Genomic DNA, 19,959 nt, shown 5'->3' with positions numbered 1-19,959 from the left:
ATAAAGAATCTGAGGGCTGTATTCCTGGGCCTCAAAGCTCTTCAGAGAAGTTTCACTCCTATTCCTCTCCCAGTCATTGTAGTCAACACAGCAGGAGAGAAAGGAATTATGAGACTGATACTGCCTGCTTTTCTAAGGGGCAGAGTTGGGAGGATGCGTGTTGCTGAAGTTGTGCTCTGTGTCTAAATATTTTGTGAGAGGACAGTGATAAGACTGTCCTACAGTTCCCCCAGTGCATGCCTGGGCATACAATGTAGGTGGCGTTACTTCCTTAAGTGATGTTTTCTTATCCCACTCCACAAAGGGGGAGCCACTACAGACCCCGGAAACTACCGTCCCATTAGCCTAACGAGCCTGGTCTGCAAGGCTATGGAGCATATCATCATAGAACTTATAAACAATGACATTGGTAATCTCCAAACTCAGGACCCCACCCAGTTCGGGTTTGTAAAAGGCAGATCATGTCTCCTAAACCTGATAGACTTCTTTGAAGCAGTCACCAAAGCCGTAGATGAGGGTAAGGTGGTTCACACAGCCTATCTAGATCTCGCCAAGGCTTTTGACACCATCCCCCACTCTGGAATTATAGATAAACTCACTAAACTAGGTATAAATCCCTATGTCACAAGATGAGTTGCCAACTGGCTCACTGACAGAACCCACACTGCGAAAGTAGCAGACTCCAAATCCAGCTTCAGACCAGTGACAAGTGGAGTACCACAGGGTTCAGTCCTGGGTCCTCTCCTGTTTGATATCTACTTCTCTGAAGTACAGGCCAACACAGAAGGTCTTTGGCTAACGAAGTTCGCAGATGACTGCAAACTAGGAGCCATAATCGAAACTCCTAATGATGTGGACATCCTACAAAAGGGCCTTGCTGAGACAGATGCCTGGTGTCAAAGCCATGGCCTCATGCTCAATGCCAAAAAATGCATTGTCATTCCCTTTGGTAAAAACTCAGTACCCATGAACTACCACACCTTTTATATTTACTATTATATTTCTTATTATTATTAGTATTACACTTTATATTATTCACCATACTTGAATTTCATAATATTTATATATAAAACATACACATTTATACACTGCCAAATTATGTGTGTGTTCAGTATATTGTGGTCATAATTCTTCATTATTTTAGGTTTGTTTTATATTTATAACTATTTACTTAGGTGTTACACGTACTCTCAGTATTTGGGTTGTTTATTATATTTTTAAAGTTTTACAATGATTTTATAATGCAATTACTAGAGGTATATTAAGCTTATTTATATGACTACACCTTTTAGATATGCTTCAGTTTTGTGTCTCTAAGGTGGGGGGGGGGGTGATTTTGCTATCATTTTGCTGACATCAGGTTTTTTGCGAAATGGACCAATAGTATTGAAAGGAGGGAATTTCAAATGGTTTTAACAGAAGGAAGCGATGTTTCTTATTGTCAGAAGAAGTTTGTTAGTATGACAAACGAAAGCGCTTACCTGGATTATTGCTTTTTACTTATTGTACTTTGGATTATTTTAATTAAAAGGTTTTCTTTTGCTGCAAGACCGGATTACTCTTACCAGCAATGTTTATATAGGAGCTGCATGCAACCAGACCTCTGTTCTAAGACTGATATCAGAACAGCGCTGACTTACACGGGGGGTGCACATTTAAAAATGGAAAAACAAAAGTTTCCCTGGGGAGTGACCCAAATGTTATGCTTACTGTTAAAGTTGCCTCACAGTCAAAGCACTACTTTTGAGAGTGTTCTTACTGAACTGTAATCTACTGTCTGTTTCATACACTGCTTTTTGTGTAGTCATCTTTTTATTTCTTCATGCAGTGTGTGTGTACTAATACAGTGCTTAGCCCCAAAATGCATTCTGACGTTTTGTATAATGTTTTGCAGGTCTTAGAATACGAGTTTTCAGTATAATAGATGGAATAGAAATATATTGTCTACATTTTTCTGGAATCTGTGCATGCACCAATTTAGGATTGCTACTCTACATGTACTTATTTTTCCAATCTACTAAAATATTGGTGTTCTGTTTTTTTTCAGCATTCGACTAGGAATCTTTCTAAGGCGATACCCCATAGTAAGGGTATTTGTAATTATTTATATGGTAAGTTTTCTTGGTATTTGTTAAACTGTTTTAGTCCACAATAACTACATTGTTATGTGTGGTACTGCTGATGCCAGTATTTCCCTCAAAGCAATATAAAGCTTGTTATTATGCCATCCTAGCTTATTTTGTCCAAAGCAGTGTTGTCAGTTGTGTAATGATCATGTCCCCTTCAGAATTCTAAGCTTATTCCCTACCAATTTATATACTATATGCTATGTTATTTCCCTCAAATTGGTTCCACCAGTGTGTAAAATTTCTTAAAACCACCAATGCATAAATTTGAAGAAAGCAGGCCTGCTTGAAATATCCGGATTGTTTTAAAACTTTTTCTTCAGGTCCTCCTGACAGATTTAACAGTTATTTTACAGTAATCTTTTAGATTTGGTTTGTGGATTCTAAGGATTTTTAAAAGTAAAACGTCACTCAAAAGATCCAGCTGTAAACTGAGGTTAAACTATAGTCCTGAGTCTTGTTTTTCTTTTGGGGTAGAGTGAAACTAAAGGAGAACATTGAATGTCGACAGTCATCCTTCTGTAAAGTTGCTTTTTCATCGAGGCAAACTACCTCCTGCACTCCCACTCCCCTGCTACTTAGTATACACTAACACCAAGATTTCCATTTCACATGCTAAAGGAAATACTCCAAGACTGTAATCTTAGACTTAGTGTCTGGTAAATCCCCATTTTTGCACATTCAGTGTCATTCTTCCTGAGTTTGCACTTGAGTCATGGAATTCTTCACCAGTAAATCATTGACAGTGATACAGCCACCTGAGGCTTACTGCACAGGGTTAGGGGTTATTACATGTTTTATATATTTTTAAGAAGCTAAATTACCTGTTATCATATAGTCATACATTTATAAATTGAACATTTGTCATTGGTGAGAAAATAAAGCAGTAGAGTCACCTTCTACTTTACTGCCACATATTCTGCAGTGTCTTTCTACTCTGTACAGAACTGGCTTTGCTTACTGTTGTTTTATATGTACATTTATTTGTTTGCTAAATCTGGTTTTGTCCACCTGTATTTTTTTCAGATTTGTAATACCTTGTAGCACTTGCTTGAAACTTCATCTGTGTTCATTTAGCAACCATGTTACTAGCAAATATCCATACTGTCCCTTCTTGGAGGAGGAGCAGGATCTAAGGCTGTAGTGTAAATGGCAGCAGTCCAACAGAGCCATCAAAATATGCAAGAGAAAAATGCTCCTAGCCTTCTTTGCTATTCTGAGATTGGTGGCACTTGGTAGTAGTATGGAAATTGACAGACTGGTCCCCTGTGCACCTTCAGACGTTTTCTGGAGCATTGTTAAAAGTGTAAAGAGTTGTAGAGCAGACATTAATCATAGTATAATGGTGGTCACTTTGTATCCAAGATCGCCTTAGAATCCCTGTGTATGGTAATCTTGACTAGTAAGGGCTAGTATTCCATCTTATCTTGTATCTTTGGCTAGTAAGGACTTGTATTCTAAGCCATTGTTCCACACAGTCCGTTTGAGATGCGTGTCCCAGGATGTAGACACTGTGTGCCCCTGGATGAGCTCACATTATACCCTTTCATCCACCCACCTCCAGGGTGCAGTCTCTTGAGTCTTCTGAATGTAGTAGCTCTCAGGTTAGGGGAATTATCCTCAAGGCCTTCCCTATACCCTTAAGTAGAAATCAGTGGCATACATTGAGAAGGAGCCTCCTTCACTAGTGTCTGCAGGCTAGGCCTTGGACTTAAGTCTTTTTTTTTTTTTTTTAAGACTGGAAAGGCCTGTTGTCATGGGTTCGGAACATGCCCTCGGGAGTATGGCTTGATGCTAACACTGAGCTTAGATGAGGACTTTTAGAACCATTTGCTGGCAATGGCAGATGCATACCTGGATTGTTTTGCCTGACATCTACCAGCTTGCGTTGGCACAGTCAACAGAAGACATATCTGAAAATGAATGTGCCTAATCCAGAGCTGAAGGTTCTCCTTTGAAGGAGACAGAGGACTATGAGATAGTTGTATCTTAGACCAATAAAGATAATAAGACCTCCAATACCTGCAGCCCTCTCTACCTAGTGATCTCTCCTTTGGTGAAACCTTAAGGTAAAAGAAGTTCACCTTGGACTAGCCTGTGGTTTTATATCATGCATCTGTGTATGTATTTATCTGTATGTTCTGTATAGACAGTTTATTACAGCAAGTCGACTATAAATTTTTTGGAGATGGGAGAAAACTGAAGTACGTTGGGAAAAGCCCACACAGACAGAGGCAGGACATAAGGGCTTGCAAAATCTGATGTAGTGATTGGAGGTCAGAATTGAGTCCCAGATGCCCTTAGCTGAGAGATAGAGATCTTTTCATTGAGCCAACATGCTGTGTGTGTTGTGTGTTGTGTGTGTTGTGTGTGTGTTGTGTTGTGTGTGTGTTGTGTTGTGTGTGTGTTGTGTTGTGTGTGTGTTGTGTTGTGTGTGTGTTGTGTTGTGTGTGTGTGTTGTGTTGTGTGTGTGTGTTGTGTTGTGTGTGTGTGTGTGTGTGTGTGTGTTGTGTGTGTGTGTTGTGTGTGTGTGTTGTGTTGTGTGTGTGTGAGAGAGATGGTTTAACAAGAACTTTATTCCACAAAAGGCAATAGCAAAACTACGAACTAGTTTCACCCAAGGGCTAAATTACTTAGTGACTACGTAATACATGTCTACCATTTAAAAAATCAAATCTTTTTGCAAGTCTCCAGATTTACTTTGAAAATCTTATACAGTCCATTTTGTCTACCAGATAAATGTTATTACCTAGAGGGGACAATGAAAATTATTTTAACACTACTGTCTGGCTCTAGACTGTAGAATCGTATGCTAAACATTGTAGAAATGTACCACCCCACAGAGATATACACTCAGACTTCAGCAGACAGCCATAGCATCAGAGATGCTGTCTTGATGCAGCGCATGTATATACCCAAGCTCATTGCACTGGATGAGTTGCAGTGAGTGATCAGGGAACCAGACCAAACAGGAGTAGACTAAATGTGACTTCATTTGTAAAAACAGAATTTGACAGCAGACAAGAACTTCTGCCCCTTGAATCAAATTGTCCCAGCTGCTTGACTATAATATCCTATCCACTTATTTGGCAGAATTGATACAGATATCAAAGCCCTTGTTGAATAGAGAAGCTCATAGAACATTTAGTGTGACTTACAGGTCAGGTTTGCTTCTAAACAATGGTTTTTAGCACTGGAAGTAGCAGCCATGTTGCATTAAAAACAGACTTGTATTTGGGTTCCAAAATCTTCTCTAGTCCCAACTGAGGGATAAAAATGCCCCTTTCCATAACACACGGTCCCACAGTTCCCCACCTTCCTCTTTTTATAGAGACATTATCCTTAAAGACGTTTCAAAGTTGCACAAGGACCTAAAGTGAAACTGAGAGACTTCGTAAAACATAAAGAATCCAACAAATACGGTCTTAGTACCCATTCAGAAGGACTCTTAACACAGAAATAGGTGAAAGAAATTTAATATTAAGTTTAGCACTTTCGTCCATAAAAAATTACAAGGACTTTGTCAGATCCTATCTAACAGTTTCCATACTCACCAGTATAGGTTAGAATAGAGTCAGATCCTATCTAACAGTTTCCATACTCACCAGTATAGGTTAGAATAGAGTCTGACGAAGTCCTTTTAAATTTTTATTATTTAATATTTTGTCTGTAGGCTACATTTTTGTATTGTTTACTTCCATAAAACATGCAATGTGGTTTTGTCTTCAGCTCTTTTCACATTTTGTTTGGGTCTAGAAAACGCTGGTGAAGGTCAGTGCACATAAACATTAAGAAGATTAGACCATTTGATAAATTAGAACCATTATATTTGGTTGTTTGATTTGTCAAAGTAAATATGTAGCTGTATGGCACACTTGGGAAATTCCTGTAGTACTTGCTCATTTTGGTACACTTTTGACTATGCACATTGCATGCATTGTCAAGTGAAGTTACTTTAGAAACAATTCAGCAGTGTTCACAGATTACACTGCCCCCTGTTGAAAGAACAAGTGTACCAGGTACGTACATAGTATATCTGCAGGGAAATGCAAACAATCTCCAGCACACACCAGACCTGAGCCCTTTATGATGTAACCTGACATTTCAGAAGTCCAGTTATGGTCAGGAGCTCTAAAATAGTAAATTGTAATGCTTAAGATAACCCCTCGTATACAGTGGAAGGATATATGTATGTCTCCCAAATGTGCAACAAAGTCTGAAAGATTTAGGATATTTTCTTGGAAATGTTTACTTATGTATTTCTGTACCCTAAGTAGACTCCAAAGAATTTTTCCTCAGGTTGGCCACAAATATTGGAGGTATAATGGGGAAGAAAGAGGTAAACTGTGAGCATATTTTCTGGGAGTGTAAGGAGTTGTCAAGACGTTAAAGATTCCCTTCAGACTGCTCTGTCAGAGATACTGAGTGCGCAAATTGGTGTAACTAAGGAAATTATTTTTTTGAGCTATGATACAGAATCAGAATTGCCTAGACATAGTAAGGCCTTGCTGAGTCTAATTGTGGTGGCTGTCAAAAAAACAATTACTAGAAAATGGAAATCAAAGTCTAAACCAACCAAAACCAACCAACTAGACCAGCTTATATAGTAACAGAGGTAAAGCAACTGGAATTGGGATCTTTAGAAAAGGGTAGGAGCAAATTACATAGAAAAAAAATGGGAACTGGGAGGACAATACATGCAGAATAGGAACGGGGATTTCAAGAAGGTAGGATTTGAATGAACTATGCAGTGTTTGATTGACAATGACTGGGTAGGTTATAAGTGATGTATAATGTTTGCAACTACAATTGTGTCAACATGGTTTGTAATATATGTTTGCAACTGAAAAAAAAAAGATTACCCATCTTATATCTTGTGTCTTTTTTTGAACAATTTGGGGAAGTACTGGTATCTTCCATGCAAAGAACCAGTGCTAGTTTAGTTCTTGCTAGGTGGTCACATAATATGGCAGGAGTCTTCATTATATCTGATTTGGAGGTAAATTGTTACCTTTGGCTTACAGTCCCACCTTTCCTGTGCCATCTGTGTTCAACAGCTTTGTCAGCTGTTGAAAAATGTAACTGCTCGGATGTTCTTCTTGTTTCACTGTTGCAGTCATCACATTTGGGTTATCCCTGCCAGGGTAGCCCTCGGGCGGCCCGAATACCAGAGGCTTAGTATTTCTGTGTCAGCTGCTGTCACTTCAGGACTGACGTCAGGTCGTCGGTAGTATAAAGTAAGGCGGCCAAAGCCATTACATCAGTCTTTCTTGCTGAGGAGCCAGAAGCAGTTCGCACGAGTGCTGGTCGGCCTCTACCTGAGTTTTGTCTTCCAAATTGAAGCTGAAGTCTTCTAAAGCAAAGTACCCTGTTGGGGATCCTTTTTTCGTGCTCTAACCGATGTTCGAAAAAGTTAACAATTTGGAAAGCAAATGCCACAGTGAGACTTTCATTCTTACTGTGTCACTTGCTTAGGCCCAGACCATGACGTCCCTTGCTGTAGCTTTTGTGCTTTGTTCAACGCCAGAACTATACGTCATCGGGCCCTTATTGTAGCTAGATATTTTCGCTCACAGTCCTCTAATTCCGATATGGCTTCGGTAAGCCATCCTGACAGCAGATCTTCTGAAAAAACATAAGGATAAAGACAGAGACAGACCTCACAGGTCCAAACCTACCGATAACGCTTCCGTTAAAGTAGTCGTCAGTTCTCCGGTCTTCAGTGAGGCGCTTTCGCAGCCCCTAACGCCCACTTCTGTGGATTCACAGGCCACTACCTAGACCCTTTCGAAGTCTGGTATGCTGCAAAACTCTTCTTCGACTAAGGATCCTGCATCTGTCTCTACATAGGATGGGTCCGGAGCCACTGAGCAGGCACTGGCTTCCAAGGAAGTACATCACACTACTGATTCTTGACACAGACTGACTACTTTCACGTCTACCGTTCTTTCGAAAACTGCCGAGTTTCTAAGGCCCAGGGTACGAACCACGCCCAAGAAACCGACCACCCAGCCTTAGACACCTGCTTCCTTGCCACAGTCTCAAATGCTTAAAATGGCAGAAGACCTTATAATGCTGATCAGGGGGAAGCTAAGCTACCCATTCCAAAAGAAAAAGAGATCTGTCCCCAGTAGTTTTATCTGAACAGGAGTCTGATGACCCTGATGTATCTGAATATGAAGACATGCAACCCCTCTCTCTCTTATGAGGATTCTGATGCAGAGGGATCCATTCCTTCAGCCTGTCCACTTGAGGACTTTTCCTTTAGGCAAAACCCTTCATACTTTAAGGGAGCATTTCCAATGGGAATGTCAGGATTACCCTCAGTCTAAAAAGAGACTTAGAGAATTCTTAGACCTTCCACAGCACAGACCCTGTCCATTCCCCCTGTTCTGGATATTGTGGATGATGTTTTCATGGAATCTAGTTCGACTCCTGACACCCTCCCTCCTGCTCCCAGAAAACCTGACTGGTATTACAGAGTCCCTGACTCACACAAATTTCTTTTAAAAAATCCTACTGACCCTAAGGTTATTTCTCAAGGGCCTAAAGGAATTAAAGCAACTTCTGCCAAGAATCCCGAGCACTAGACAGATGGGGTAAAAAAGTATACATCTCTGCTACTCTTGCTATCAGAGCACTAAATTGTCAGTTCCATATGCTAAAATTTCAGCAACATACTATGGAACTTCTCAAACAAAATATACCATCCTTTCCTGCTTGTGCAGAAAATAGTTACAAGAGTTGATGCTTTCTGCAAGTCAAGTAACTAAGCACACCTTACACTCTGGTTTTGGTGCTCTAGAAGCTTCTTGCAGGGCAGCAGTCACCGGTTCTGTCCTTAGAAGGTATGCTTGGCTTAGGGAACTACCCTTGCCAGACCATGTCAAATCTAAATTATTGGATGCACCCTTGCACAAAGACAACTTATTTGGCACCTAGGCAGAAGAGGTCTTAACAAAGATGGAAGAAAATGCTAAATCTATGCAGACAGTTAAGGATTTCCTACAGGTCCAGCCACCCAGGTTCAGTAGGCATTGCCCCTCCAAGCACTGGTCCTTTCCTGCCCCCTCTAGGTCAGGTCAGCCCAGACCCTGGGGATTCAAGACCCTCCCAGACATCAGCCACAGGGAATGCAGAGTTCCTCCACTTCAATGGTACCTAAAAAGCCTTTAGTGTTAACACTCTCTGGACCTGGAAACTCTGATACCAGTGATACCTTGCCTAAGGAACGATTTTCTTTGGTGGGCAGCTGCATGCTCCCACAACAAGGGACTACCTTTCTCACCACTCCCTGCCACCCATACTCTCACCACAGACGCATCAGACTATGCCTGTAGTGCACACCTGGACGGCAGGTGCATACAGGGCCAATGGAGCCCACAGCAAATTCATCTGCACATCAACCGAAAAGAGATGTTAGCTGTCCAGCACGCATTGACAGCTTTCAGGCCCCTTCTCTCCCCAGGGGCTCTCCTGATCAAAACAGACAACACCACTGTAATGTGGTATATCAACAAGCAGGAAGGGACTCACTCCTACTCTATATGCAGGCTGGCCATGACCCTTTAGCACTCAGCCATGCAACTACACCTTTTAGCACAATTCCTTCCAGGCTCTCTAAATTCCCTGGCAGACAACTTAAGTAGAAATCTTCTGGACCCACACGAGTGGCAGCTAGACCAAAGAACCTTCACCGTAATAACTCAATGGGGCACCCTGAAGGTCGACCACTTTGCTTTCCACTTCAACCATCAGCTCAGCAAGTTCTCACCAGGAAGCCTCACTGCAGGGCCTGGAAAGTGGATGTCTTATCCTTCCACTGGGTCACCCTCTCGGTCTATGCATTTCCCCCACTACCTCTCATTGCCAGGGTACTGCTGAAAATAAGGGAGTAAAAATCAAGGACAATTGTGATTGCTCCAGGTACCCACTGCTGCGCAGCTTGTCCCCACTGCCACCATGGCATCTCCCTCAGGCCCCAGCCGTCCTTACCCAGAGGGAAGGAGAATTCATGCATCCCCAATTGCAGACCCTCAGCCTGGCCTATTCCCTGACCACTGATCAATCTGCCAATCTCAGTAAGCAGGTTCTAGATGTTATACGTGAGACTAGACGCCCTAGCACTAGAAAGTCTTATGCTGACAAATGGAAAAGTTTCTGCACCTGGATTCAGGCTAAGGGAGCCGAAATGGCACAGCCCTCCCTACCTCTCATCCTGGGTTACCTAGCTGACCTGCTGCACAGTGGTCTCTCCTTTTCCTCTATTAAAACTCATGTCTCTGCTGTCTCTGCTCATTTCAACACTGAGCACCCACTTTTCTCACACCCTCTGATCAGACAGTTCCTAAGAGGGGCTAGCAACTTGAGGCCACCCAGAAAAGCACCTACCACAGCTTGGGACCTAAACTTTGTGTTGGAAAAGCTCACTCTGCCCCCCCCCCCCCCCCCTTGAACCAGCATCTTCAGCAGAGTTAAAGTTTCTCTCCTGGAAGACAGCCTTGCTTCTGGCCATCACTTCAGCCGGAAGAGTATCCGACCTACAAGCACTCATGGCTGTAGAGCCTTTCATTATCTTGCATGCTGACAGGGTGTCCCTCAGGACTAACCCATCCTTCATGCCCAAAGTGGTGTCCAGTGTGGCTCTCAACCAATCCATTCATTTGCCCACCTTTTTCAATAACCCACAAAACAGGGGGAAAGGATCCTGCACTCTCTAGATGTGCACAGATAGCTCAGATTCTATCTAGACAGGACTTAATCATTCAGAAAGACTGATCAATTGCTAGTCAGTTTTGCTGCAGGGGCAGAAGGCAAATCCATATCCAAACAAACCTTTTCCAAATGGATAGCACACTGCATCCATTTCTGCTACAAGCAACACGGGAAACCTCCCCTAAGGGGATCTGGACTCACTCTACTAGAGCAGCCTCCACCTCTGCAGCTTTCCTCAGAGGAGTCCCCACCAGGGACATTCTGGAGGCTGCCACATGGACATCTGTTCACACCTTCACCAAGCATTACCACCTGTCTGTCTTCTCCAAATCCAGGGCAGGCTTTGCCACTGCAGTCTTGCTGGGCATCCTAGCCAGCCCCTAGTCTCCTTGACTGCCTCCACCCTTTTCCTCAGCTTTGGGAATCAACCCAAATATGATGACTGCAACAGTGAAACATGAAGAACATAGTACAGTTGTGTACACTTACCGTAAATGTAGATGTTTGAGTGTATTCACTGTTGCAGTCCTGGTTTCCTTCCCTCCATCCCCCTTTTCTTCTCTCTCTCTCCTTACATGGAACTTTTTGGTATTTACTTTGTACTGGTGGTGTTCTTCCACCATATCCTGGCTCCCACTTTGGGGCTCCTGACAGAGCAAGAAAAACTGATGTAATGGCGTTGGCCATCTTACTTTATACTACTGATGACCTGACGTCAGTTCTGAAGCGACAGCAGCCGACGCAGAAATACTAAAACTCTGGTATTCGAGCCGGCCGAGGGCTACCCTGGCAGGGATAACTCAAATGTGATGACAGTGAATACACTCGAACATCTACATTTATGGTAAGTGTACACAACTCTACTTTCTCTTCCTATTCACTTTGTGTAATTTTCTTACTATTTAACAAAAAGTAATTTTCCATGTGTTTCATTCAACTTGTTACATGACTTAAACAAAAAATTTGATTGGGGGTAGATGGCCCTTAAGACTTCTTCATCAGATGTCTTTTTTTGTTTGTGTGTGTATCACAGCAGTGACTATGAGCTCTATGGAAATTTCGAGCAGGCTTCCTAAAATAGTTAAAAGCTTTGGCATTTTTTATTAAGTTAGAAATTACATAGGACATTGTAGGTGATGGTACCCCGTTGGTATCTGAGAAGCCATTGTAAGGAGGAGAGAGCAGATGGGCTTAAGACTTGTGGGGATGGGGGTACCAATTATTGTCAAAGTCAACATTAATTTTTTAAACTTATTTTATTAATTAATAAAGTTTTTATTTTTTTTTCTATGCATTTTCTCTGTCTGCACTTGCCAACCATCAGTACGCCATTCTGCAGGTCTTGAGCCCATCTCCCGTTATCTCTTAAGTATACTAACTCCAAAACTGACCAATCCTGGGGTAAAGGAAAACATTTTTAGTCTTGCATTTTAGACTGTCTGGTCTTCAGTTAAAATAGGGTTCATTTAAATGTAAAGGGCTAACTTTGCCATGATAACCACATAGAGCAAACCCATGAATCCCAATCAGAAAAAGGCACAAACTCATTTTTTTGTCGTCTTACTCGGGTGAATGTTGCTTTAAAGTTCAGCACATCTCCTGTCAATTTATTATTTTCGATCACAAATCATCCTCAGTCTTCAAGCTATTCCCTAAAGATATTAACTTCAATGATACTGTTAATACTGTTGGCAAAAATTGCAACTGGCCTGTTTCAGATTTCTTTTCCTAATAAAAAGTTCTAAATATTGTAGCCAACAGCCATAAATTAGTAGATTTGTTTATACATTTGATGAAGATATAGCCCTCATCTCCATTTTAGTTTTAAACTATTTCCTGCTACTTTTGCAGTTCCTTCAGCTTCTTAGGGTCCACTGTGTTTTCATTCTTACAGGTACTTTTCCTTTTACTAGGATGGGATGTTTGTTGGTTAAGTATCAGAAGAGGTTTTATACCTGTAGTACTTTGTCAGTAAGAACTCATAACTATTTGCCTCATCCTATCTCTCAACTTCTGCTTTTGCTTAACTTTTAGAAAGTCTGTGTATATATGTGTTTCTATTTCCATGTATTTATACATTTATTTAACTAAGGTCAACTGTGTCTAATGAATTTATTCCCTTACCATGATACCGGCTTAGATGCAACAAGTGTATCCCAGTCAGAAAAGGATACATGCCCTTCTGTTTTGAAGTGGAGAGTTTCCTTACATAAAAGGACACAAAGCCCAGCTCTTTTTGAAGGTGAGTGTAGTTTAAAGTTCAACACATCTCCTGTTCTTATTTTATTTTAGATCTCACTCAATGAGTTGTCATTGGAGTCTTCAGGCTGTCACCTTACAATACTAATGTCAGTGATACTATTGGAGAAATTTGCAGCTGGCGTGTTTCAGATTTATTTACCTAAGAAGATAACCAAGATTTATGGAACAGACATTCTGAACATTCTGATTCATAGCCATCAGCCCATAGATCAGTGCATTTGCTCACATCTCTTAAGGAAACACTTTTTTCCATTTTAATTTTGAAACAAGATCCTGCTGCTTCAGTAGTTCCTGCAGCTTCTTAGGCTCCCAGTGTATCTTCCATTCCTTCAGATTCCCTCCCTTTAATAGGGAGTGAAGGTTATTGGACAGGTAGAAAAAGGTTTATAGCTGTAGCACTTTGCCAGTGAGCATTCATATCTGTTTAACTCATAAACTGGGATATTCTTCATATCGATCATTGCTGCAGTAGCCTTAGCTTATATGGGTTCTGTCCTATTCCTGTCAAGAATATAAGAGCCAGTGAGCTTCCAAAGCTTCAGGACATCTTTCATGCACCCAGACTTTCAAGCAGCTAAGAAATGAGCTAATAGACAGGTTTGGGTGCAAAGCCCTTCCGAGCTTTACTACCGCTGAAGAGTGTGCTCCTCTGAGGCTTTTGAGGATCAACGGTCGGCTTGTGCTTTGCGTTGCTGAGCAGATAAGTTTCCTTTGGGGAGCAAACTTCAATTTTCCTACATTTACTTATGTTTTATTTCTTTCCTATTCAGGAAAGTTATTTTAAAGCTAGGAGTGTTGTGTTTTATTGAACTGCCTCTGGACTGTGTTGTAACGCACTTTTAAATGGATCACTCTTTTTTCTGTCAGTTTAAATTAAAAGTACTGTAAACAAGCTTATAACATATTTTCTCTTGAGAAATTGTTTAATTTTCTGTTGTGGTGCTGCCATAGTATTTGAAAGTGTGTTTTACTGTTTTTGTTAAAAAAGTAACTTTTGTGGACTGCTAGTTTTACCTGCATTTGCTGCTTGTTTTCCCCAGGAAAGAGGTAAAACTTTTGGCTTGACCATGAAACAGATTCAGTCCCACAGTCTGTCCTTCTTCCAGCCATTAAAACCACTAATATTTTTATTTTGTCTTAACTTTGTTTCCTAATGGTTCAGTGGCAAGTGAAAGTAATGATGAATATAGTTGGCAAACATGTTTAGTTCCTTTTTAAACAATTTACTGCTCTGGATATATAGGTTCCAATTTTAATACATCCTTTAGAATCAAAGCTTTTTAAAAATTTTATGTAAAAATCTGAAAACCCAAAGTGCTGTAATATGCTTAGTAGAATTCCCATTATCTGGTTTATCATTGCTATTTTTTATTGACTGCATAATCGACTAAATGTTAATATTTTAATGCTACATTTTCTTTTCTTTGGCTGTTTTCTTTACATCATGAATTGTTTTAATCTATTAAAGTTAGTGTAAAAGTTATTTCTCTGTTAACTAACATAAATGTTTTATAATCTACATTTGATAATGATACAGGTCTATATAATGAACATAAAAATAGGGTTTTTATCTTGCCTTAGAACAGAAATTATTATTGTGTATTTCCATGAAGGAGGTTTTTTTGTGTACACTTAAAAAAACAAGATTTGAGTAATTTTATTTGGGAAGCTATATAATTCTGGAGCAAATGCATCCATTCCTGGTGCTTTAGTCTTTTTAATTTGTTTTTGCTTCCCTATTAAATAAACGAAAAATGGAAATGTCGAACGGCCAAATAAATGAAAAGGCCGTTCTTCGAAATGAAGGGGCTGCGCCCTCCACACCCCCGCTAATTATCTATACCAACTCCGAGATTGCACTACAGTGAAGAAAGGGAAAAATTTTCAGCCTTCACTGTACTGCAATCTTACAATAGTGATATCGAGGAACGGCCTTTTCGTTTATTTGGCCGTTCAACATTTTCACTTATTTAATAGGGACCCATCTTTTTCTGTTATATCTGCAGATTTAAGTAATATATTCATATTTGTTTAGCTGTTAACATTTTGTTTCACAAAGTTCTGAATTTTATTTATTTCATTTTTATCCTTGTTAATGTCTTCTTCTTAAGTTTTGAAAGCAATGATACTGTCCTACACATCAGAAAAGCTGTAATTATTGAATAAAACCAAATAGTTTAGAAAAATATCAATTAACTGGTTAATATCAGTCTTCAGACTTGGTGTATATACTTTTGTAAACAGTTGTCTTTAATTGTTGTGTTATTGTATTGAATTCATGCTTTAAAAGTATAATTTTTTTTTTGGAAGGAAAAAAGAAGATACTCTTATTTTTTAGGTTATGCATATTTTCAGCTGAATTTAGATATTAGATGTTCATCGTGCATACAGCTGCAGTCATAACACATGGGGTTTTCCTGCCGTCAGGCGGGTCCTCGGTCGGCCGAATTCCAAAGTCTAGGTCCGGCGTCGGATGTCGTCGCTTCTTCCCTGATGTCAGTGCGGCAGGGGTATAAAAGAACCAGCCGATGCCATTTTCTTCAGTCTTTCTTGCCGCGCGGTGCCCGAAGCAGAAGCAGTTCGCAAGTGCCGGTCGGCCAGCTCCTGAGATTACGAATATTTTTCAACCAAAGTCTTCTTGAAAGCTAAGTACCCCGTTGAGGAAACTTTTCTTGCCTCAGACCGATGTCAGACAAAGTTAATAATTGCATTCCATGTGGGAAGCAAATACCGCATAAGGATTTCCATTCCCTCTGCATTCCTTGCTTAGGCCCAGACCACGACGTCTCTGCCTGTCGTTTTTGTGCTACATTCAACAGACGCACTAGTAAGCGTCGGGCGGAGTTCGCCCAGCATTATTTTGGCAAAAAGTTTAATTACAATATGTCGTCGGATAATCCGACCCCAGTTTTGAGTAAAAGACGCAAAGATAAGGACCGACATACGAGGTCCGCGACTTCTACCGACACCACGCTAAAGCCGACTGCTGGTGCTCCGGTTCTCAGCGAGGCGCCTACGCAGCCCTTGACTACCGATGACACTAAATTAGCAGTGTCTTCTGTGCCCGAGGTCGCAGGCTCTTCGGCCCACACCCCGACTACAGATACCGAAGCCACTCTTGGCGGGGAAACTCAGAGTTTAAACAGGCCTGCCACCTCTCAAGGTGTCTTCAGGCCGCCTTCTTCTTTTTCCATCAAGGCTTTCACTAAATCTAAAGCAGCCATGCATTCTAAAAGACAAGCTCCACAGGACCCTCTCAAGGCCCCATGCCTAAAAAGCAGATGCTCAAAATGGCTGAGGATTTGATTACTCTTATCAGGGGTTCCCAACCCCCCTCGGACAAAAGGCCCAGAGTGGAGGAAGAATACCCTTCCTCGGACCAGGCTTCCATTACTTCAGAACATTCTGAAGACCAGGAACATTCATACTCCCCTTTTGAAGATTCTGATGCAGAGGAGTCCATTCCCTCTGTCTCCCCCCCCTGAGGACTACTCTTTTGGGGAAACCTTGCATACCTTGAGGGAACACTTCCACTGGGAAGGCCAAGATTACTCAGACTCCAAGAAAAGGCTCAGGGATTTCCTCTTGCTCCCTCAGCACAGGCCTCTGGCTATCCCTCCTGTCTTAGACATACTAGATGATGTGTATTCAGAGGCCAACCTCAACCCAGACTCTTTACTTCCAGCTCCAGTCAAGCCTGACAGGTATTACCGGGTTCCTGATTCACACCATTTCCTATACAAAAGCCATGCGGCTGACCCAGAAACCATTTCACAGGGTCCCAAGGGAATTAAGGCCTCCACTGCCAAAAATCCATTACCTTCAGAGAGAGATTCCAGAGCTTTAGAAAGGTGGGGGAAAAAGGTATACACCTCGGCCACCTTAACCATGAGGGCATTAAACACTCAGTTCCATATGTTAAAGTATCAACAGTTTTTGTTATCTCAGTTGAGTGGTAAAATGTCACAACCTGAACAACCAGACTTGAAGGAGTTGCAGGATTTGTTACATAGTGCAGAGCAAGTGGGTAAACATACCTTGCAATGTGGTTTTGATGCTTTAGAGGCCTCCTGTAGAGCTGCTGTTACAGGATCAGTCATACGTAGACATGCTTGGCTCAAAGAGCAAACCTTACCAGATCATGTCAAAGCTAAACTACTAGATGCACCTCTTCAAAAAGATGTATTGTTTGGTGTTAAAGCTGAGGAGGTAGTAAAGAAAATGGAGGAAAAGGCAAAATCAATGCAAACAGTGAAAGATTTCCTACAGGTACAACCTCCACGTTTCAGTAGAAACTGGCCTTCAAAAAATTGGTCCTTTCCAGCCACGGACAGACCTCAAAGAGGTAGATACAGGCGCCCGAGTGGTAGAGGGCAATCTCAAGGATCATTTAGAGGCAGACAATGGCAAGCACCTACACCAAGAGGTGGTGAGGATAGTTCACAGCCATTAAGAAAGCACAACCAATGACTTTCCCCTTCGCATGCCAAGCAAGGCTCTATTGGCAGCACCTTTAGGCGGAAAACTGGCGTTATTTTCGAAAAATTGGCATATTGTCACAAAAGACAAATGGATCTTGGACATTATAGACAGAGGCTGCAGATTCCACTTTCACACCCTTCCAAGAATGAGAGGCATGCCAAACCTGCCACACAATCAAAGGGCAGAGGCACAAAAACAAATTTCAGCCCTCATGGACATGAAAGCTATTCAAGAGGTACCTGCACAAGAACAGGGTCAAGGTTTTTATTCCAGACTATTCCTGGTACCAAGAAAGGGCAAAGATTGGAGACCTATTTTGGACCTATCCATCCTAAACACTTATTTACTCGTACCAAAATTCAAGATGCTCACATTACAGCAGCTTCTTCCCATGCTGGGCAAGGAGTCTTGGCTGGTAACATTGGACCTCAAGGAGGCATACCTGCATGTCCCATTCAGACAAGATTGCAGAAGATACCTCAGATTTATTGCAGGTTCAATCCATTATCAATTCTCTGCATTGCCCTTTGGCTTATCTACTGCGCCCAGAGTGTTCACGAAATGCCTGGCATCAGTAATTGCCTTCTGCAGACTTCAAGGGATACAGATATACCCATATTTGGACGACTGCCTGATCGAAGCGGACAGCAAACACATACTTCAGAAACACCTGGCGTTTGTAATAATGTTGTTGAATTCTCTGGGATACACAGTCAACAAAAAGAAATCAAGACTAATACCCACTCAAACAATAATTTTCCTGGGTGCCAGCTTGAATACAAACACCCAGATGGCCTACCTCACGCCAGAGAAACAAGGGCAACTAACTCATTACTTCAGAAAACTGGCAACCTTCACCAGGCTGACTGCAAGGAAAATCCTGCAGGCTCCGGGATTCATGGCATCTTGCATCCTACTAATCCCATGTGCAAAGCTGCATATGAGGAAACTTCAATGGTACCTAAAAAACTTATGGTCTCAACACAGCCACAGTTTGGAAACAATTATACCACTGATTCCATGTCTTCAAAAGGAATTTCTGTGGTGGGCTCAAGCATGCCAAGGAAACAGGTCTGCCATTCTGCAAGCCTCAAGCAAATCAAGTCATCACAACAGACACCTCGGACTACGCCTGGGGGACGCACATGACAGATCGGTGCATTCAGGGCAAATGGTCCCAAAAAGAAAAGCACCTACACATCAATCAAAAGGAAATGCTAGCAGTAATAAATGCTATTATGGCTTTCAAAGACCTACTGCAGCCAGGCCAGCTATTGATAAGGACAGACAACACCACAGTGATGTGGTACATAAACAGGGGGGAACTCATTCATACCCCCTGTGCAGGCTAGCCATGTCTCTTTGGAACATGGCTCTGGAATTACAAATCCAACTTCAAGCACAGTTCCTGCCAGGCAAGGAAAACACGCTGGCGGACAACCTAAGCAGAAATACGACAGATCCACACGAATGGAAGTTGCATCCTCAAGTTTTTACAAAGATAATTCAAGTATGGGGAAGGCCAGACATAGATCTCTTTGCCACCCACAGAAATTAGCAATTGACAAAATTCTGCTCAAGGACCTTTCATCCACAGGCCTGGAAAGTGGATGCACTCTCTTTCAGTTGGACAGCAATGACAGTTTATGCCTTTCCACCTCTTCCTCTGCTGCCCAGAGTTCTATTAAAAGCCAGAGCAGACAGACCAAAGATGATTCTCATTGCTCCAGACTGGCCAAGACAGCACTGGTACCCACTCCTGAGGAGCCTGACGCATTCCCCACCATGGATCCTTCCGATAATGCCTCTTCTACTGACTCAGCACAACTTCAAAACTCTTCACAGTCAGCTGAAAACACTCAATATAGCCGCATGGAGGATTCCTTAAATTCACAACAGACCCTACGCTCCAAGGAGGTGCAGGATGTCATTTTGGAGGCCAGAAGGCCTTCTACTAGAAAAGCCTACTCCGCAAAATGGAAACGGTTTTGTGCCTGGAGTCAGAAAAAGGGTCAGAATCCTGAAATACTGAATTTACCTCAAATATTACAGTACTTAGCTGAAATGCTAAACAGTGGACTTTCATTCTCCTCCATCAAAATCCATGCCTCAGCCATTTCTGCAGAACACAACACTGATCCTCCTTTATTCTCTTACCCTCTCTTAAGACAGTTCCTCAGAGGGGCTAAGAATATAAAACCCCCAAGGAAGCAACCAGTACCTGCTTGGGACCTCAATTTCATTCTAGAAAAACTGACCCTACCTCCTTTTGAGCCAGCTGCTTCAACAGAACTGCAATATTTGTCATGAAAAACAGACTTCCTTCTGGCTATCACCTCAGCACGCAGGGTTTCGGAACTACAAGCCCTCATGG

At 41.7% G+C, this 19,959-nt stretch overlaps 1 protein-coding gene across 1 annotated transcript in view; it reads left to right on the top strand.

The window, feature by feature from the left end:
• Positions 1-19,959, top strand: part of GOLGA5 (golgin A5) — a 933,889-nt gene that overhangs the window by 854,383 nt on the left and 59,547 nt on the right. Inside the window, exon 12 of the mRNA XM_044074573.1 lies at positions 2,048-2,111. Within this exon, the coding sequence (XP_043930508.1) occupies positions 2,048-2,111 (64 nt within the window). The remainder of the gene's footprint in view (positions 1-2,047; positions 2,112-19,959) is intronic.

Source organism: Protopterus annectens, chromosome 6.part0 (genome assembly GCF_019279795.1).
Source record: "Protopterus annectens isolate FY-2018-M chromosome 6.part0, PAN1.0, whole genome shotgun sequence".
NCBI classification, from domain to species: Eukaryota; Metazoa; Chordata; order Ceratodontiformes; family Protopteridae; genus Protopterus; species Protopterus annectens.
Note: the sequence above shows the minus strand (reverse complement) of the source record. Positions and strands in the feature narration are given on the sequence as shown.